This window comes from Pipistrellus kuhlii, unplaced genomic scaffold (assembly GCF_014108245.1).
Source record: "Pipistrellus kuhlii isolate mPipKuh1 unplaced genomic scaffold, mPipKuh1.p scaffold_m20_p_66, whole genome shotgun sequence".
NCBI lineage: Eukaryota > Metazoa > Chordata > Mammalia > Chiroptera > Vespertilionidae > Pipistrellus > Pipistrellus kuhlii.
Window position 1 is genome coordinate 494,244 of NW_023425569.1, and position 22,186 is coordinate 516,429.

General features: G+C 41.2%; 3 protein-coding genes and 1 pseudogene across 4 annotated transcripts in view; 3 read left to right on the forward strand and 1 right to left on the reverse strand.

The window, feature by feature from the left end:
- The window catches only part of AMMECR1L (AMMECR1 like), a 36,230-nt gene extending 35,764 nt beyond the window's left edge, over positions 1-466 (forward strand). Inside the window, exon 11 of the transcript XR_006740423.1 lies at positions 452-466. The gene's annotated coding sequence lies outside the window, so the exon portion shown is untranslated. The remainder of the gene's footprint in view (positions 1-451) is intronic.
- Positions 1-22,186, forward strand: part of POLR2D (RNA polymerase II subunit D) — a 33,351-nt gene that overhangs the window by 7,709 nt on the left and 3,456 nt on the right. For both annotated transcript variants that reach the window (XR_006740424.1, XM_036420317.2), the window contains exons 2-3: positions 5,348-5,528; positions 11,784-11,879. Coding sequence is in view for 1 of the 2 variants with exons in the window: in XM_036420317.2 (XP_036276210.1) it covers positions 5,348-5,528; positions 11,784-11,879 (277 nt within the window). In the remaining variant the exon portion in view is untranslated. The remainder of the gene's footprint in view (positions 1-5,347; positions 5,529-11,783; positions 11,880-22,186) is intronic.
- LOC118708835 lies at positions 3,525-3,964 on the reverse strand (annotated as a pseudogene).
- LOC118708836 (60S ribosomal protein L36-like) lies at positions 11,886-12,828 on the forward strand. Its single transcript, XM_036420318.2, has one exon. The coding sequence runs from the start codon at positions 12,489-12,491 to the stop codon at positions 12,798-12,800; it is 312 nt and encodes a 103-aa protein (XP_036276211.1). The 5' UTR covers positions 11,886-12,488; the 3' UTR covers positions 12,801-12,828.

A 22,186-nucleotide genomic window follows, 5' to 3' on the forward strand; every position in this document is an offset into this window, starting at 1 on the left:
AGAAGCTGAGACTGACCCCTGTTAGCTACTGCTGCCTCCCCCCTCCCTCTTTATCTCGCTTGTTACCTTCACTTCAGAAATTTGGGGTCATATTTTCTGGTATTTAATGCTTTCTCGATCCATTGTTCTGAGGCAATAGTTTCTTCACCTGTACACTACCTCAAAAGGTTTGACTGGAATTAACTTTTTAAAAATATATATATTTTTTTTATCGATTTAAGAGAAGGGAAAGAGAAATATCAATGATGAGAGAGAATCATGGATTGGCTGCCTCCTGCACACTCCTTACTGGGAATTGAGCCCACATCGCATGCATGTGCCCTTGACCGGAATCGAACCTGGGATCCTTCAGTCCACAGGCTGATGCTCTGTCCACTGAGCCAAACTAGCTAGGGCTAGAATTAACTCTTGATGGTCCTCTTTTTCAAACTATGCTGCCCTCTGAAAATAGGTTAGGGGTGGCCATTATATTTAGTAGCTATGAGAACTTTCACATAAAGTTTCCTTTTGACATCCTCTCCCCAGACAGTTGTGAAAAGAGTGAAGCTCTTATCACCTGGCCTGAGAATGGAAGGCAATAATCCAATGGAGGTGTTTGTGATTTCCCCAATAGTGGACATATTCATATCACACATAAATGCCAAATTGCAAGTAACTGGAGTTTTCTCATTATTGTTTCCTCTTCATCATTGTGGCATTATAAACATGAATCATGTTTATGGATGATTTCTACTCTGGGGGAACTCACAGATAAGGGAAAGGCAGTTAAAAACCAGCTCTAATATTTTATAATAAGTATTAGGAAAATATGCTTCTTTGGGAATGTGAGGAAGATAATGATTTTCCCAAGGAATAATAGCATTTTAACAATGTCATCCTGAAAATATAGGAAAAGGTTGCCATATTTCATGAAAAAGAACCAAAAGTATGTGTGGTTTTTTTTCCTTTTTTTAAAACAATTTTTAAAGATTGCTTATATAGGTACTAGAGGCCAGGTGCATGAATCCATGCATCAGTGGGGTCCCTTAGACTGGTCTGCGGGATCCGGCCAAAACTGGCTCTTTGGCATGCCCTGCGGGTCCCAGATTGCAAGAGGGTGCAGGCCAGGCCGAGAGATCCCACTGGTGCACAGTCGGGAGGGACACGTTAAGTTGGCCAGCTGGGGAGGGACTGCAGGAGGGCTCCAGGGTGTGTCTGGCCTGTCTCGCTTAGTCCGGATCGGCCAGACCCCAGCAACAAGCTATCACCTAGCAGTCTGAGCATCTACCCCTGGTGATCAGTGCACATCATAGCCACTAGTCAACCTGTCGACTGCCCCCTGGTGGTCACTGCATGTCATAGTGAGTGAGTGAGCAGCCTTAGCATATCATCATTAGCATGTTAGGCTTTGATTGATTGGACGACCAGACACAGCATGCTAGGCTTTTATTATATAGCATTATCATTGATCAAGAGAATTGTTTTATACTAGAGGCCTGGTGCATGGCATTCGTGCACTGGGGCAGGGGCTCCCCCAGCCCGGCCTGCACCCTCTTGCAGTCCGTGGCCCCTTGGGGTCCTTAGCGCTGCCGCAGACGTGGGAGAGGCTCCTGCCACCACCACTGCGCTCGCCAGCCGTGAGCCCGGCTTCTGGCTGAGCGGCGCTCCCCTGTGGGAGCGCTCTGACCACCAGGGGCCGCTCCCGTGTTGAGCAACTGCCCGCCTGGTTGTCAGTCAGCATCATAGTGACGTGTCGTTTGGCCGATTTGCACATTACCCTTTTATTATATAGGATGAGTGCCATGCTAATATTTAAATTAGATTTAGTTGCCCTAGCTGGTTTGGCTCAATGGATAGCAGGGGTCCTCAAACTTTTTAAAGTGGGGGCCAGATCACGGTCCCTCAGAGAGCTGGAGGGCCGGACTATATGAACTACTAATTCCTACTGTAACACCTCGGCTGCGCTCACTGCCCAAAAAACCTGGCGGGCCGGATCAGACTCCTCTGCGGGCCGCATGTGGCCCGCGGGCCGTAGTTTGAAGACGCCTGGATAGAGTGTCGGCCTGCGGAGTAAAGGGTCCAAGGTTTGATTCCTGTCAAGGGCACATGCCAAGTTTCAGGCCTGATCCCCAGTAGGGGGTGTGTAAAAGGCAGACAATCAGTGATTCTCTCTCATCATTGATGTTTCTATCTCTCTGAAATCAATCTATTTTATTTTATTTTATTTTCTTAAATATGTTTTATTGATTTTTTACAGAGAGGAAGAGAGGGATAGAGAGTTAGAAACATTGATGACAATCACTGATCAGCTGCCTACTGCCCATCCCCAATTGGGGATGTGTCCACAACCAAGGTACATGCCCCTGACTGGATTCGAACCTGGGACCTTTTAGTCTGCAGGCCAACTCTCTATCCACTGAGCCAAACTGGTTTCGGCTCCGAAATCAATTTAAAAAGTTAAATAAATTAGGTTCACCTGATAGAGTACTTTGACTATGAAATATAGAGGGAATGGATGTTTTTATCTGCAAGTCAAATCCTATTATATACAAAAGCCTTAAAATCATCAATTGCCCTGGCAGGTATGACTCAGTTGGTTCAGTGTGGTCTCTTGCAAACAAAAATGTAATTTGGAATGTTTCATTAATGTTTGCTTCCAAAGATTGGGCCCTCTCTAACATAATATTTCTTTATACACATACACAATCTAATGAAAGAGTAATATGTAAATTAACCACCACTCTGCTACACCCACCAGCCAATCAGGAGTGAGTGTGCAAATTAACCCAACCAAGATGGCTGTGGTCACGGGGAGAACAGGAGGGAGGCTTGGATTTCCCCGGCAGCTTTCTGTACACCCTGGCAGGCGCAGGCCTCCACTTAAGGCTACAAAGTTTCAATTGTAGAAGATAAATAAATCCCAGATGCCAGGGCCTCTCTTTGGTCCCTTGAGTCACAGGGGCCTGTGGCCGGCCTGCAAACCACCACGCCCAGGCCACCCCACGCGCCAAGAGAACCCCCACCCTGATCCGGGACACCCTTCAGGGCAAACCAGCTGGCCCCCACCCATGCACCAAAGAGTAATATGCAGATTGACCATCACTCCAACACACAAGGTGGCTGCCCCCATGTGGTCAAGTATCCTGTCCTCATGTGAACACAAGATGGCCAGCAGGGGAGGGAAGTTGGGAGGGACCAGGCTTGCAAGGGAGGACAGCTGGGGATGATCAAACCTGCAGGGAAGGGCAGTTAGGGGTGACCAGGCCAGCAGAGGAAGGAAGTTGGCAAACAGACTGGCAGGGAAGCAGTTAGACATCAATTAGGCTGTCAGGGGAGTGGTTAGGGGGCAATCAGGAAGGCAGGCAGGAGAGCATTTGGGAGCCAGCAGTCCTGGATTGTGAGGGATATCCGATGCCCGGTTAGGCCCAATCCCACCGGGGTCAGACATCGCTTGAGAGACCCCAGATTGAAGAGGGTGAAGGCTGTGCACCGGGCCTCTAGAGTGTGTGTGTGTGTGTTTATAAACAAAAACCAAGTTTATTTGTTCATTTCTTGCATTTGAAGTACTCCTCAATGACATCCTTTGCCTGAGACTCTGCCATAGTCCTTAACCACCACGCAACTGCAGCCAACCACTTTACGGGGTTTTCCCTCTCTGTCGGTTTTACAGAGGCCTACCCATTGCCCTAGTTTCTTGTTGTCGTCAGCCTTTATGGGTTGATTTGGTGGTCAGCACAAAGAGCCTCACCAACTTGACGCACATGGGCTCATCACAGTCGGATGCGAGTGCGCAAAGGTGGCTTGGTGCTCATCTAAGGCTTTGGCAGCGTCACGAACCCGCGCAGGCCGTGGGCATGCAGGTGGTCTGCAGCGCCTCTTGCAAAGCAGCGTTCAGGTCCATTACCCCTCCAGCGGCAATGCCTTCCTCGGCCATGGCAGTGGGTTATGGGTGGAGCCGAATCTTGAACACATGCAAGCGTCCTCCTCCGAGCAACTCCACTGCGGCAGGGAAAGGGGGCATTATTTTGTTTTATTGATTTCAGAGAGGAAGGGGGAGAGAGGGAAGCATCTCAATGATGAGAGAGAATCATCAGCTGGCTGCCTCTTTCATGCTCCGTACTGGAAATTGAGCCTGCAGCCTCGGGATGTGCCCTGACTGGGAATCAAAAATGTAACCACCTGGTTCATTGGTCGATGCTCAAGCATTGAGCCATGCTACCTGGGCCTAACAATAATTCTTAAAATGAGAGTATATTTGCAAATGATGTATCAGACAAAGGGTTAATGGCAAAAATATATAAAGAACCCACATAGCTCAATAAAAGATAATGCTATCGTAAAATGGCCATACAGTATGCACCTCTGCAGCACATATACTAGAAAAAATGGGCAGAAAAACTTTTCTCCAAAGGAGACATACAAATGGCCTACGAGTATTAAAAGATGCTCAACATCACTAATCATCAGAGAAATGTAAATTAAAACCACAACGAGATATCACTTCACACTTGTCAGAATGGCTATTAGCAAATCAAAAAAGAACAAGTCGTGGCAAAAATGGGAGAGAAAAAGGAACCCTCATGCGCTGTTGGTGGAATGCAGACTGGTGTAGCCACTGTGGAGAACAGTGTAGAGGTTCCTTAGAAAACTAAAATAGGTCTAGCAATTCTAATTCTGGGTATTTACGTAAATAAAGCAAAACATGAATTCAAAAATATATATACACCTCTGTTCACTGCAGCATTTTTTATGATAGGCAAGGTACAGAAGCAACCTAGGTGTCGTGACCCACAGGTTGAGAATTGCTGCTGTAGAGCCTAAGACCATCGGAAAATACAGATATTTACATTATGATTCAGTAACGTAGCAAAATTACGGTTATGAAGTAGCAACGAAAATAATTTTATTGTTGGGGGTCACCGCACCATGAGGAACTGTATTAAAGGGTCGCAGCATTAGAAAGGTTGAGAACCAGTGACCTAGAGAGTATTATGCTAAAGGAAAATAAGTAAGAGAAAAAGCTGTTGTGCAGTTTCACTTATATGTGGGACCCAGATAACACAAATGAACAAAAAGACTGATAGAGACAGACTGAGGGGGGGTTTTCGGCTGTGTGGAGAGGGGGAGAGGACTAATATTGTGATAGGTTTGCACAGTGGCAGATGATCACTAGAATTAATGGAATGGATGGGCACATTGTAAGGTATAGAAATGTCCAACCACTGTATTGTACACCTGAAACTAATAACCCAATACAATATATTAACAATGTAATAGATTGCTATAAGTCTCAAAGGAAAAAATCAACATTTAGAAGCTCACCTTTGAAGGAATATTTTCCGCTAACGTTTATGCTTCTCACAAATAGAGTTTGAGACAGCTGAGACACTTCTAAATTCAGAAGTCCACATGCTCCTGGAGCATCGAAAGCAGCAGAACGAGAGTGCGGAGGACGAACAGGAACTTTCTGAGGTCTTCATGAAAACGTTAAACTACACAGCTCGTTTCAGTCGTTTCAAAAACAGAGAGACCATTGCCAGTGTCCGAAGGTGAGTGCTAAAGGACGTTTTTTTAAATAAAATATTTTTACCGGTTTCAGAGAGGAAGAGGGAGAGAGAGAAAAATCAGTGATGAGAGAGAATAGTTGATTGGCTGCGCCATGCACACCACACACTGAGGATCATGCCTGCTGGGCTAAAAGAAAGTTTTTGTTAATCTAGACTATTGGGCATCTACAGGGGTAGGCTATTACCCCTCATCATCTCTAGGATGAATGTATGTAAAATAATTTGTCAAAAATTAAAAATTGCTTATAAGGCCAAATTTCTCTTGGGCCATCTTCTCACATATCCCAAATTCCAGTTACCCCCTTGCAAAGTAACTATTTGCAGTTTGTTGTTACCCCTTCAGATATTTTTTTTCATACGTTCATATATTGATATATGTTGTAAAAAAAACCAGCATTTTGGCCCTACCGGATTTGGCTCAATGGACAAAGCGTTGGCCTGCAGACTAAAGGGTCCTAGATTTGATTATGGCCAAGGGCACATGCCTGGTTGGGGACTCAATCCCCCCAGTAGGAGGTTTGCAGGAGGCAGCCAATCAGATTCTCATCATTGATATTTCTATCTCTCTTTCCTCTCTGAAATCAATTTAAAAAAAAATTTTTTTTTAACAGCATTTTGTGTGTGTCTGTGTGTTTTGTGGTGTTTTTTTTTTGTTTTGTTTTGTTTTTTGTGATTCCTCACCTGAGGTTATTTTTCCATTGATGTTTAAGAGAGAGGGAAAGACAAAGAGAAACATCCATGTTTGCTTCACACATTGGGTTGGATGTGAGAAACAGTGATGTGCTTGGGGTGTTGAAGGCCACAGGAAGAATAGCACATCTTCTCAAAGGGTTAATTTTTTGTTGTTTGTTTTTGCTAATCCTCACCTGAGGAGATTTTTTAAATTGATTTTTAGAGAAAGTAGAAGGGAGGGGACAGAGAGAGAAACATAGATGTGAGAGAAACTCATCGATTGGTTGCCTCCTGCATGTGTCCTGACTAGGGTTGGGATGGAACCTACAACCAAAGTGTTTGCCCTTGACCCAGAATCAAACCCAAGACCCTTCAGATAGGCTGACGCTCTATCTACTGAGCCAAATCAACTAGGGTTGGAAGTATCAGTTTTACTTGATAGAAGGTGATTTAAAAGATTTGCATGGATATCAGCATATTTGGACTAAAAAATATATATGAACTAGAGGCCTGGTGCACGAATTTGTGCACTGGTGGGTTCCAGCTGGTCTGCCCCAGTGGAGGCCATTGGGGTGGGCTGGCTGGGGTGAGGGGCCTTGGGCAGGGCTGGCTGGGGAAGAGGAGCTGTGGGCGATTTGCCTACCAGCCCCATCCCTGACAGTAATTAATTACGTTGTGATAAATCTGTTTGATGGCTACTATGCTGTCATTAAAACCTATGATAGAAAAAGAAATAGAAAGATGGTTACATATGTTAAGTGTACAGAAAATGAAGGTGATAAAACTGTATGTGGAATATAGTCTATTCTGATAAGTGTGGATGTATGCATGGAGAAAAGATTAGAAGGAACTGTGCAGACCTTTCATGTAAAACCATAAACTGGTAGGCCTAAAAGATGACTTGAACAAATGAAGGTGGATTTAAACACATTCATGAGTGAAAAGTCTTTATATTGTAAAAATGTCAATTTGCCCCAAATTAATGTATACATTTGCTATTCTAAATCGTTGAGAAGCCAAAACCGGTTTGGCTCAGTGGATAGAGTGTTGGCCTGCAGACTGAAAAGTCCCGGATTCGATTCCAGTCAAGGGCATGTACCTTGGTTGCAGGCACATCAATGACTCTTTCATTGATATTTCTTTTTTTTTTTTAATATATTTTATTGAATTTTTACAGAGAGAAAGGGAGAGGGATAGAGAGCCAGAAACATCGATGAGAGAGAATCATCAACCAGTTGCCTCCTCCACACTCCCTACCGGGGGTGTACATGCAACCAATGTATATGCCCTTGATCAGAATCGAACCCAGGACCTTTCAGTCTGCAGACTGATGCTCTATCCACTGAGCCAAACCGGTTTTGGCTCTCATCGATGTTTCTAACTCTCTATCCCTCTCTCTTCCTCTCTGTAAAAAATCAATAAAATATTTATTTAAAAAAATAAAAATAAAAAAATCGTCGAGGGAATTGAAAGGGAATTGAAATTACTCACACTTACATTTTACACATTGTATTTTATTTGATATAAGAAAGTTTAAATACATTGCATAAATGTATTTAAACTTTTTTTTTTAAATCAATCTTTATTGTTCATATTATTACAAAGGTTCCTCTTTTCTTCCCCCCTTAAACTTTCTTATATCAAATAAAATACAGTGTGTAAAATGTAAGTGTGAGTAAACTGGAGAAGGATTGATATCCTTAGATGATACCCAGTTTATAAAAATGGGTTGATTTATATCACAACTTTAAATTTAAGACTGTCTAGTTCTCATGAAATAATGATCATATTCAAGGAAATCAAAGCAATGGTGAAATATTTAAGTAGACTTAGAAAAGATTAAAAAGAAGGGGAAACCTCGTTTGACCCGTTTGACCGGTAGGAGAAATGGGCGCTGCCATTTATTGTTGATGGGAGCGTATATTGGTGAAGCCCTAGAAGGCAGTCTCTCAGAAGCCTTCCAGACAGTCTTACCTTTGAGCCACATTGTGACCATTTCTCTGAATTCTTTCTCTGACAGGTTGCTTGCCTCCATTTTGTTTACTTCCTTTTCTGGTGATGCCTGCTTTTCTTTTACATGTGGGCTGTTTCTTTGACTCCCATGGTCTCCTTCTCCGGGTGTCTGGTTATGTAGTTCTCTCTCTCCTTTCCTTGGTGGTGGAGTGAAAAGCTCCTTGAATATTTGGGCCAGTAGGGGATAGATGCTCTGGGGGTCACAGCTGTTCGGGGGGCTTCCAATAGCATCCACTTTTCCCTTCAAGGCTCCTTGTCGAGCTGGTGGCTCCGGGAGGGAACCCAGCAGCAGTCCCCACCTCCTCCTGGAGTATAGCTGTCCCTCAGCTCACCAACAGACACTCCCCATGCGACCCATAGCTGTTCTTTCTATCTGCTCTGGGACGAGGCTTGGAACACATTTGTCTATTCCATTCCCATTTCCCCCCCCATTAACAGTCTTACCTTTGAATAATCCTACTTCCAGGAATTTATTTTTAAAACACACAGCAATCAACTACACAAACAAGTATTCATTTACAATGATTTTCAAAAAGCATTGGAAACAAATGAAACGTTCAACAAGAGGAAATTTGATGATAAGTTATAGCACAGCGTTTCAGTGGAATGTGTAGTCATGTGTGTACTAACATGGAAAACAATTACTATGTTGTTGAGTGAAAAATGGCCAGTTGTGCTTGGCTGTTGTGGTTCAGTTGTTGAGTGTCAACCTATAAACCAGAAGGGAGGGGTTCAATTCCTGGTCAGGGCATATGCCTGGGTTTCAGGTTCACTACCCAAGCCTCTTAAGGGATACCTGTCAAAGGAAACGAGTCAATGTGTCTCTCTCACGTTGATGTTTCTCTCTCAACACCTTCCTACCCTCCTCCATTCCTCCCTTCCAGTCTCTAGCAATGGAAAAAATACTCTCTAGTGAGGCTTAAGAAAAGAAAAAAGAAAAAGGGCCAATTTTAGAATAACATGTTAGGATTCCTTTTTATAGCTTAAAAAAATATATTTGTATTGATTTCAAAGTGGAGGAGAGAGGGCGATAAAGATAGAAACATTGATGAGAGGAATCATTGATCAGCTGTGTCATCCATGCTCCCTACTGGGGATTGATCCCCAAACCCAAGCAGGTACTCTGATAGGGAATGAAACCCGTGACCTCCTGGTTCATAGGTCAATGCTCAACCACTGAGACATGCTGGCCGAGCTATGAAAACATTAATACTGGTTATTTCTGGGAAGAATTTTACATTACTTTTCATTACTGAACCTTTTAAAATATATATATTTTTATTGATTTCAGAGAAAAAGGGAGAGGGAGAGAGAGATAGAAAAGGGAGAGAGAGATAGAAACATCAATGATAAGAGATAATCATTGATTAGCTGCTTCCTAAATGTCCCCTACTGAGAATGGAGTCCACAATCTGGCCATGTGCCCTTGACTGGAATCAAACCCAGCACCCTTCAGTCCATAGGCTGACTCCACTGAGCCAAACCAGCCAGAGCAATACTATTTTTTTTTTTTAAATCCTCACCCTAGAAAGAAATAAAAAATAAAAAAGCAATAAATAAATAAATAAATAAATAAATTAATTAATTAAATCCTCACCCAAAGACTGAGGGTAAATTCTTTAGTATGTTTTAGAGATAGTGGATGGGATGGGGGAGGGAGAGAAAGAAAAACGTCTATGTGTTAGGGACACATCAGTTGGTTGCGTCCCACACACACTGACAGGGGTTGGGAATTGAGCCTGTAATCAAGGTGCGTACCCTTGATCAGGAATTGATCCCAAGACCCTTTGGTCCACAGGGCAATGCTCTAAGTGCTATCCTGTTTCCCCGAAAGTAAGACAGTGTCTTATATTAATTTTTTCTCCCAAAGTTGCAATAGGTCTTATTTTCAGGGGATGTCTTATCTTTCCATGCGCTAGGTCTTATATTTGTAGGATGTCTTATTTTCGGGGAAACACGGTAGCAGATTGGTCAGGGCTATTGATACTTTTTTGGGATTGTTTGTAAATGAGTATGTGCTCATTTTTAAAACATGACCCTCTTCATAAACTTAAGTAAAATTTAAATTTACTGCATTTTCTTTACAAAATGAAAATAGCTTCAAGTGACAGGAAGTTACTAACAGAATGTGTAAGTTTATATTCTGAAACATAGAAAAATGTCTAGAATGCTATACTAATATGATATGTTGATATTTGTTTATGTGGTAAAATAGCTAGGTAGGTCACACTTTTTTTTTGCCTTTCTGTATTTTCTAAATTTTGTACATTAATATGCTTGTAATAGAGTGATAAACAGTGTTTTGTTTCTGAACAGATAAAGTTTTCTTTGAAACCACATTTACCATTGATGAGCTCTATTTTATTTTTATTTATTTATTTAATATATTTTTATTGGTTTCAGAGAGGAAGGGAGATGGAGAGAGAGAAACATCAATGAAGAGAGAGAATCATTGATTGGCTGCCTTCTGCACACCCCCTACTGGGAATTGAGCTCACAACCCAGGCATGTGTCCTTGATTGGAATCGAACTTGGGACCCTTCAGTCCTCAGGCCTATGCTCTATCCACTGAGTCAAGCTAGCCAGGGCCATTTATTCTTTTAAAATATTTTTTATTGGGCCCAGCCAGCATGGCCCTTTGGTTGAATGTCAGTTTATGAACCAAGAGTAACAGTTCAATTCCCAGTCAGGGCACATTGCCTGGTTTGTGGGCCCAATCCATGATGTGGAGTGTGCAGGAGGCAGCTGATCAATGATTATTTCTTATCATTGATGTTTCCATCTTTCTCCCTCTCCCTTCCTCTTTGAAAGCAATAAAAATACATTTTTAAAAATTTTAAAGATTTTTTTAGTAGTTTTTACAGAGAAAGAAACATTGATATGAGAGAGACATAGGTTGGTTGCCTGACCTGGGCTGGGGATCGATCCTGCAACCCAGGTATGTACCCTTGACCTGTGATTGAATCTTTGACATTTTGGTGCACAGACCAACACTTGAACCACCGAGCAGAGAAGTCATGGCATTGGCTGTTGTTTTATATAGTTTGGCATTTAAAATAAGATGCAGTTTACATATATTTTTGTACAAAGTAAGATATGTATGTATATATTTATTTATTTTTATAAATTTAAAAGAATTTTCTCCAGGTCAAACACCTAACCGGTTGGGAGCATCTAATATGTGTTTGACAAAATTAATGGAAGCAAGGCAGAGTAGTAAGAAGAGCAGAGAGCAGCAAAATAAATTCCTGGGGAAACATTGCATACTCCTTGAGGCATATTGTGGTTTTTCATCAGTTGCAATAGCAGGGCTTCTCTGACTGCATGTGATTTCATAACTTTGTTTCCTTCATTTTGTTGTAACTTCCTGTTCCCCAGGAATAGGACCACAAAGTAAATTAAAAGTAGGATTTTGCAACCGCCCTAACCATTACAGAAAGATTGCAAGTGCTTTATTTTCCTATTTCTTGTTTCATTTGAAACCCCCTCCCCCCATTTCTTATTCATCACTTTTTGATTATGTTTGGTTATGATTTTCTTCCTTATGATCAGCTTGTTGCTCCAGAAGAAGCTTCATAAGTTTGAGTTGGCCTGTTTGGCCAACCTTTGTCCAGAGACTGCTGAGGAGTCCAAGGCTCTCATTCCAAGGTTAGTACTGGGTATGATAAATTCGATGTGTTTTGTATATATTTCTACAACTAGAATTACTGTCTAAAAAGTGGGTGCATTTAAAATCTGGATAGACGTAAATATTGAGAGGGCCTCTTTTAACAGTATGAAAATGATGAGTTTGTAGCAAACCAACTGTTAGCAGAAATGTGGAATAGCTGTAACTCTCAAACACTAATGGGGTACAAATTAGTACAGTCACTTTGGAGAGCAATTTGGCCACATCTAACATAGGTAAAAGTGAATATACCTCATGACCCCAAAATTTATTCCTGAATAGATGCCCTCAGACCCAATTATAGGTTTAGAAGTAGATGTGTATTCCAGGATATATTGCTACATGTTAGTGATAGCAAAAATATGACAACAGTGTATAGGCTAACTGGAGACTAGGTAGATACAAGACTGGTTGAAAGAGTTTTCACAGAAAGCAATGGAAGGTCTGGAGGCACATCTCAGCTCTAGGGGTTGCTGAGAGCTCTGGGATCTAAACCCAAAGCTGGGCCCCAGCAGAGAGCACCAGGACCGAGAAAGGTGCCCGCCTAACTGTCTGTGAAAAGCAGCAGCGTTGCTTCCGCAGCGGCAGCCATGGCTCTGCGCTACCCCATGGCCATGGGCCTCAACAAGGGCCACAAGGTGACCAAGAGCGTGAGCAAGCCGAGGCACAGCGGCCGCCGCGGCGCCTCACCAAGCACACCAAGTTCTCACGGACATGATCTGAGAGTGTGCAGCTTGCCCCGACGAGCGTGTGCCATGGAGCTGCTCAAGGTCTCTAAGGACGAGAGGGCCCTGAAGTTCATCAAGAAAAGGGTGGGGACACACATTCACACCAAGAGGAAGAGAGGGGAGCTGAGCAATGTCCTTGCAGCCATGAGGAAGGCAACAGCCAAGAAGGACTGAACCCCACCCCGATTGCATAATAAAAACTTGTTCAGAAAAAAAAAAAGAAAGAAAAGCAGCAGCGTTACAATATGCCAGGGAGAGAGAGCTAGAAATGCAGGCACCCTCTTAAAGGTCCAAAACACAAAATTTTGTGTACAGCCACTCATACTGGGCTTCTACAGAGGGAGTTCAGAGTGGACCCCCTGGTTTCCTGTGCTGAGTTGTTCCCTCATGCTGTGGAGGACATCTTTCTTTGCTATCCAGGTGATTTTTTTGCCTGGAGTGTTGGGGAAGACCACCCCATTGGGAAATCCCTTGCCACATCCTCTGTAGTTTCTGAGGCCCATTAAGACACTGAGAATAACAATTAGACTCCAGGCAGAAGCAATTACCTCACCCAGTTGGAAAACCTCTCCCCAACCTGTGGATGATAGCTTGAGGCTATTCAGAATGAACCCAATAGGTCTGCAGGCAGAGGCTGGTCTCTGGAGGCTTTAAGTCTTTGCCTGAGCTAATGAGAGAGAAATAGCGTTTGATACTGTCCTACACTAGAGATTAGGAGTTAGCAGATATAGCTAATACATAGTCACAAACCCAAATAGGCAGCCAAAATGGGGAGACAGAACACCACCCCCAAATGAACAAGAGAATTGTCCAGAAGAAGAGCTAAATGAAATGGAAATAAGAAATTTATCAGAGAGTTTATACTAATGATGGCAATGATTCTCAAGATCATAAGAAAAGATATAGTAACTATGAAGAATGACATAGCACTAATAAAGAACACAATGGAAATGGAAGGAATACACGGCAGATTGGGGAAGATCAGTGAATTAGAAGGTAGGGTAGAAAAAATAACACAATCAGAAAACTGAAAGAGAAAAAAAACAGCCGAGACCGGTTTGGCTCAATGGATAGAGCATCGGCTTGGGGTCTGAAGGGACCCGGGTTCGATTCCGGTCAAGGGCACGTACCTTGGTTGCGGGCATATCCCCAGTAAGGGGTGTGCAAGAGGCAGCTGATCAGTGACTCTCTCATCGATGTTTCTAACTCTCTCCCTTCCTCTCTGTACAAAATCAATAAAATATATATATATATTATAAAACAAAACAAAACAAAAAACCAGGAGGCTAGTTTAAGGGAGCTGTGGGACAACATGAAACATAACAATATTTGCATAATAAGTGAGCAAGAAGGGGAAGAAAGTGAGAAAGGGACATAGAAGGTGTTTGAAGAAATAATGGCAGAAAACTTTCTAACCTGGTAAAGGAAAATGCACACAAGTTACATGTTGGGAGGCAGAAAAAGAGTCCCAAGCTATTAGAACCTAAACAGGCCATGCCCAGACACATCATAATTAAAATGCCAAAAATTAACTACAGAGAATCTTAGTCAGCAAGAGAAAAGCAATTTGTTACTTACAAAGGAGCTCCCACAAGGGTGTTAGCTGATTTCTCATCAGAAACTCTACAGTCCAGAAGGGAATGTCATGAAATACTCAAAGTAATAAAAAGCAAGGATCTGAAATCAAAATTACTATATCCAGCAACCCTATCATTCGAAATAGATGGTGAAATAAAGATCTTCCTTGGCAATAAAAGCTAAAGGAATTTGTCACCATCAAATCGGCACTATAAGAAATCATAACGGTACTGCTATAATAATAAGAATAAATAGAAAGACATAGGCACATAGAAGTAAAATTGCAATAAATGAGTACCTAGCCTATATAATAAAAACCTAATATGCAATTTATTCATTCGACCAGGGGGTGGGACCATCCAGCCAACTGCCCATGGCTCCTCCCCTGGCTGGCCCACTCGGCCAGCAATGGTGGCAGGCAGCTAGGAGAAGGGAGGCCCTGCCAGCAGCCATTAAGGATCTGACCCATGCATAAACTTCCTGCACTAAGCCTCAAGTTGATGATAATCCTACCTAATAAAAGAAAAACATTCAAATTGACCGCACCTTCACTACGCCCACAAGCCAATCAGGCGAGTATGCAAATTAACCCAACCAAGATGGAAGTTAATTTGCATGTCCAGGCCAGAGTGAAGACTGAAGACTCGCAGAAAGAAGCCAAGCACTGTGGAGAAGCAAGCACGTGGGGCTGGGGAGAAGGAAGGGAAGCAGGCAGGGTGGGGAGAAGGAAGGGAAGCAGGCGGTGCAGCAACTGCAGCAGGAAGCCCTATTGCAGGAATCTTCCTCCAACGGGCATCTAATCTTAAATATAAATGGATTAAATACTCAGTCAAAAGACATAGGGAAGTTGGATGGATAAGAAAACATGACACAACTATATGATGTCTAAAAGAGACTCAACTCAAAACAAAGAACTCACACAACATGAGAGTAAAGGGATGGAAAAAATTTTCCATGCAAATAGAAATGAAAAAAAGTTGGGGTAGCAGTACTCATACCTGACAAAATAGACTTCAAAATGAAGGCCATCACAAGAGACAACAAAGATCATTACGTAGTACTAAATACTAAAGTGATTAATCCAACAGGAAGATATAACTCTAGTAAACATATATGCACCCAATATAGGAACACACAATATCTAAAAAAACTTCTGGAGGACCTTAAGGGAAAGATTGTCAACAATACAGTCAGTCCACTGATTTCACTGAATAGATCTTACAAAAAATTAACAAGGAAACAGTGATTTTAAAGGACACACTGAATCAGTTAGATTTAATTGACATTTATAGAACATTTCATCTCAAAGCTACAGAATATACATTCTTCTCAAGCACATGGGTCATTCACAAAGATAGACTACATGTTAGGACACAAAACGGGCCACTGCAAGTTTAAGAAGACTGAAATCATATCAAGCATCTCCTCAGACCACAATGGAATTAAATTAAAAGTAAACTACAGTAAAAACAACATTCAAACACATGGAGGTTAAATAGCATGTTAATAAGCAATGAATAGGTTACCAATGAAATACAAAACTTCCTGGAAACAAATTAAAATGAATACACAACAACTCAAAATCTCTGGGACACGGAAAAAGCAGCTCTGAGAGGGAAGTTCATAGCACTACAGGCCTATCTCAAGAAAACAAGAATAATTATTAATAAACTATGTAACCCTGCAATGTAAACTATTAGAAAGAGAACAAGACAAAATAAGAAAGAAGGACATTAAAAAAAATAATAAATATAAATATTAGAAGAGAAATAAATAACATGGAGACTTTTTAAAAACATGAAACCAAGAGCTGGTTTCATCAAAAAACAAAGAGGACCACAAAAAAAATCAGAAGTGATGGCTTCCCAGGGGAGATTTTTTGTTTGTTTTTAATATGTATATATTTTATTGATTTTTTTTTTTTTTTTTTTTTTTTTTTTTTTTTTTTTTTTTTTTTACAGAGAGGAAGGGAGAGGGATAGAGAGCTAGAAACATCCATGAGAGAAACATTGACCAGCTGCCTCTTGCACACCCCCTGCTGGGGATGTGCCCACAACCAATGTACATGCCCTTGACCACAATCGAACCTGGGACCTTTCAGTCCGCAGATTGATGCTCTATCCACTGAGCCAAACCGGTTTCGGCTCCCAGGGGAGTTTAAACAAACATTCAAAGAAGAACTAACATCTATACTGAAACTATTCAAAAAAATCAAGGAGGAAGGAACACTTCTAAGTACTTCTTATGTGACCAGCATTAACCTAATTCCAAAACCAGTTATAGACTACAAAGAGATTTACAAGTCAATATCCTTCATGAACATAAATGCTAAAATCCTCAACAAAATATTAGCAAATAGGATCCAGCAATATATTATAATGATCATACACCATGACCAAGTTGGATTTATTCCAGGAAGCAAGTTTGGTAACAATATTCACAATAAATGTGATATATCACATAAATTGAAAGGCAAAAACCTTACGATTATATAAATAGATGCAGAAAAAGTATTCAATAAAATCCAACAGCCATTTTTTCCAAAATATGAATTGAGGGTGCATATCTCAACATGATAAAGGCCATATATGACAAACATACTGTGAATGTTATACTCTATGGCAGTGTTTCCCAAAGTGTGGTACGTGTACCCCCAGGGGTACAGGAAGAGTTTGGTGGGGGTACGCGTTGCACCGGAGTTTGTTGGGGATATACACTGCACCATGCTTAGCTGCACCTAATTCTACATTCTCATGAGTACGAGGGGTACTCAGCGTTACGAAAATTATAGAAGGGGTACACATGTCAAAAGTTTGGGAAACACTGCTCTATGGGCAGAAACTAAATGCATTTACCCTAAGAACAGGAACAAGACCGGGATGTCTGTTTTCACCACTCCTATTCAACATAGTACTGGAAACCCTAACCACAGTGATCAGACAAGAAGAAATAAATGCCTCCAAACTGGACAGGAGGAACTAAAACTGTCATTTGCCAATGGCATGATATTGTACATAACCCTAAAGACTCCATCGAGAAACTACTAGATTTAATAAATCGTTTCACCAATGTAACAGGTGAAAAATCAACCACCACAAATCAATGGCATTTTTATACAATAATAATGAATCCTCAGAAAGAGAATGTAAACAAACAGCCCATTTACTATTGCAACAAATAAATTAGCATACTTAGGAAAAAATTAAGGAGATGATAAAATAGTTGTACTCAAAACTACAGGACATTGGAAAAAAAGATGAAGATATCAAATGGAAGAATATACCATGATATACCATCTTCTTGGATTGGTAGAATTAACATCATTAAAATGGCCATATTACACAAAGCAATCTACAGATTCAATATAATCCCAATTAAATTACAAATACCATATTTCACAGATCTAGGACAAATACTCCAAAAATTTATATGGAACCAAAAATAATTCTGAGTATCTCAGCAATCTTTTTTAAATTTATTTATTATTAAATATATTTGATTGATTTTTTTACAGAGAGAAAGAGAGGGATAGAGAGTTAGAAACACTGATGAGAGAGAAACATCGATCAACTGCCTCATATACACTCCCTACTGGGAATGTGCCTACAACCAAGGTATATGCCTTGATGGGAATTGAATCTGGAATTTTTCAGTCCCCAGGCCAATACTCTATCACTGAGCCAAACCAGTTAGGGAAATTTATTTATTTTTAAACTCTCCCTACCTCTTCCCCCTGCGCCCCCCCCCGCCCCCGATATTTCTCCATTGATTTTTAGAGAGGGAAGACAGAAATAGTGATGTGAGAGAAACATATCAGCTGGTTGTCTCTGCATGAGCCCTTACTAGGGTTCTGGCCCGGTAGAAGCCAGCAACCAAGGTACATGCCCTTGACCGGAATCAAACGGGGGAACCTTTGGTCCACAGGCTGATGCTCTGACCACTGAACTAAACAGACCGGGGCATCCCCAACAATCTTGAGAAAGAACAATGCTGGAGGGATCACAATGCCAGATGTCAAGTTATAGTACAAAGCCATCAGTGATCAAAACAACCTGGTGCTGGCACAAGAATAGGCATGTAGATCGTTAGAATGCAACAGAGACCCCAGAAGTTGACCCACACCATTATGCTCAATATGTGACAAAGGAGGCAAGAGCATACAATAAGGTGACCAGATGGCCTGCTTTTGGCGGGACAGTCTCAATTGTTAACAATTTGTCCCATGTCCCATGGCGTTTTTAAAAAGTCCAAAAGATTTAAAAGAATCTTTCAAAAAATCGGGACTTTTTTAAAACTCCGCGGGACAAATTGTTAAAAAGAGGAACAGAGAGTTAGAAACATCGATGAGAGAGAATCATTGATCAGCTGCCTCTTGCACACCCCCTACTGGGGATGTGCCCGCAACCAAGGTACATGCCCTTGACCGGAATCGAACCCGGGACCTTTCAGACCGCAGACCGACGCTCTACCACTGAGCCAAACCGGTTTCTGCCAAAATCATTACTTTTAAAGTTTCTTGAGATGGAGCATGTTCACCATAAGCTTTTCGAAGTATATGATAACTTTCAGCAGCACTTTCTTTCAAAATAAAGTAATGAATTAAAACTTTCTGCAAACGCTCCTTTTTTTTTTTTTTTTGGCATGAAATTTTTAAGCATAAAAATATCTGTGATGTTGACACCTTCAGAAAATTTGACATATGAAGTTTTTTTATTATGTACATTTTAATATATTTTATTGATTTTTTAAAATTTAATAAGTCTTTATTGCTTAGGTTATTACAATTGTTTCTCCTTTCCCCCCCCATAGCTCCCTTCCACCTGGTTTCTACCCCACCTTCTGCCCTTACCTCCCCCCTGCCATTGTGTCCTCATCCATAGGTGTACGATTTTAATCCAGTCTCTTCCTGCACCCCCACACCCCTTTCTCCCTGATAATTATCAATCCACTCCCTTTCTTTGCCCCTGATTCTATTATATTCACCAGTTTATTTTGTTCCTTAGATTTTTAATTCACTTGACTTTTAGATTCACTTGTTGATATATATGTATTTGTTGATCATAATTTTTATCTTTTTTCTTTTTCTTCCTCTTCTTATAAAATACCTTTCAGCATTTCATATAATACTGTTTTGATGTTGATGAACTCCTTAGCTTTTTCTTATCTGTGAATCTCTTTAGCTGACCTTCAATTCTGAATGATAACTTTGCTGAGTAATCTTGGTTGTAGGTTCTTGCTATTCCTCACTTTGAATATTTCTTGCCAATCCCATCTGGCCTGCATAGTTTCTGTTGAGAAATCAGCTGACAATCTTATGGGTGCTCCCTTATAGGTAACTAACTGCTTTTCTCTTGCTGCTTTCAAGATTCTCTTTGTCTTTTGCCCTTGACATTTTAATTATGATGTGTCTTGGTGTGTTCCTCTTTGGATTCCTGTTGTTTGGGATTCTGTGCGCTTCCTGGACTTGAAAGTCTATTTCTTTCACCAGGTGGGAAAGTTTTCAGTCATTATTTCTTCAAATAGGTTTTCAGTATCTTGCAATCTCTCTTCCTCTGGCACCCCCATAAGTCTGATGTTGGTACAATTGAAGTTGTCCCAGAGGCTCCTGACACTATCTTCAACTTTCTGGGTTCTCTTCTCTTCTTGTTTCTCCAGAGGAGTGTTCTTTGCCTCTTTGTATTCCAAATCTTTGACTTGATTCTTGCGTTTCTCTAGTCTGCTGTTGGGTCTCTGTATAAATTTTTTTTTAATATATTTTTTTTATTTTTTACCGAGAGGAAGGGAGAGGGATAGAGAGCTAGAAACATCGATGAGAGAGAAACATTGACCAGCTGCCTCTTGCACACCCCCTACCGGGGATGTGCCCGCAACCGATGTACATGCCCTTAACTAGAATCAAACCTGGGACCTTTCAGTCCGCAGACCAACGCTCTACCACTGAGCCAAACCGGTTAGGGCTGTATAATATTTTTTATTTCAGTCAGTGTATGATTAATTTCATGTTGGACCTGTTTCATTTCCTCAAGGGTCTCGTTAAATTTATTGGCCTTTTCTAGGAAATTCTTGAAAAACCTTATAATTATGGTTTTGAACTCTATAATCAATCTTTTATTCTCCTCCACTTCTTTCTTTTGAGATCTATTTCCTGTCTCATTTTTGCTGCTTCCCTCAGTTGATAGGGTGGCTTTGTGTGTTTGGTGTCCTATAAGGCCTGGTGAGTCAGCCTCCCCAGTTACCTGAGGTAGACACTCTTGGTGCTCCCCTTTGTGGACTGTGCATACAGCCTTATTGTAGTTAAGTCTCTCTCTTTTTTAAAAAATTATTTTTCAGAGAGAGGAAGGGAGAGAGCTAGAGAATATCTTCGACCAGCTGCCTCCTGCACACCCCCTTCTGGGGATGTGCCCACAACCAATGTACATGCCCTTGACCGGAATTGAACCCGGGACCCTTCAGTCCACAGACTGACGCTCTGTCCACTGAGCCAAACCAGTTTCAACAAGTCTTAATTGTTGTTGGTATCACTGGGAGGAATTGACCTCCAGGCCAATTGGATGTGAGTATCAGCTGTGTCTACACTGGGATACCTTCTCTGCGCTTTGCGGCTCCTCTGATCTGTGAGCCTCTCTTCTTCTTTCTTGTTGTAGATTTCCCATTCAGCCAGCGTTCCTGTGGTTTTGGATGAAGTCTGTTCTCTTTTAGTTGTTGTTTTGAAATTGTTGTGTGAGGCTGCAGCTTAGTTGCTTACCTTGGCTGCCATCTTGGTTTCTCTTCCTATTTTATTGATTTTTTTACAGAGAGGAAGGTAAGAGGGATAGAGCATTAGAAACATCAGTGAAAGAGAAACATCAATCAGCTGCTTCCTATATACTTCCTACTGGGTATATGCCTGCAACCAAGGTACATGCCCTTGACTGGAATCGAACCTTGGACCCTTGAGTCCACAGGCCGATGCTCTATCCACTGAGCCAGACTGGTTAGGGCGGCATATGAATTTTGAAGCTTGTCAATACACCAAAACAGCGTACATATCAAATTGCATATATATGAATATATGTGTAATTCCATTTATTAAAAAAAATCCGCATTATTAACTGGTATACCTAGTATTATGCAGCAGTAAAAAAGAATCTCTTACATTTTGAGACAGCATGGAGGGACCAGGAGAGTATTACACTAAGCAAAATAAGCCAGTCAGAGAAAGACAAGTACCATATGATCTCACTCATGTGGAATCTAACAAACAAAATAAAGTGATGAACAAAATAGATCCCGGGATATAGAAGCATAGAACAGACTATGGAACCTTAGAGAGATGGCACGGAGGAAAAGGTGTGTGAGAAGTTTTCAACCAAAAATGTATGCATAATCCATGGACACAGACAATAGGGTGGTTTAGTCCTGGGGCAGGAGATGGAGGAGGGTTAGAAGGGGTCAATGGTGGGGAAAAAGGGACATATGTAATACTTTCAATAATAGAAATTAAAAAAAAGAGACTACAAATACATCATCATATGACTATACGTCGTGTGTTATATAGCAGTGAAAAAATGAATGAACTAGGTTGTGGGCATATCCCCAGTGGGGGGTGTGCAAGAGGAAGCTGGTCGATGACTCTCTCTCATCGATGTTTCTAACTCTATCTCTCTCCCTTCCTCTCTGTACAAAATCAATAAAAATATATTTAAAAAAAAAGAAAAGAAAATACTACCACTATTGGAGGAAAAAATTAAAAAAAAAAAAAAAAATGAATGAACATGAAATAATGCCACCACATACCAGAATGAATTTTGAGCCAGAAAGTTTCAGTAAGTGCAGTATGATGATTTTTCTTTCAAAGTTTACAGTGCTGATATATATATATTTTTTTTAAATATATTTTATTGATTTTGTACAGAGAAGAAGGGAGAGAGATAAAGAGTTAGAAACATCGAGAGAGAGTCATCGATCAGCTGCCTCTTGCACACCCCCTACTGGGGATATGC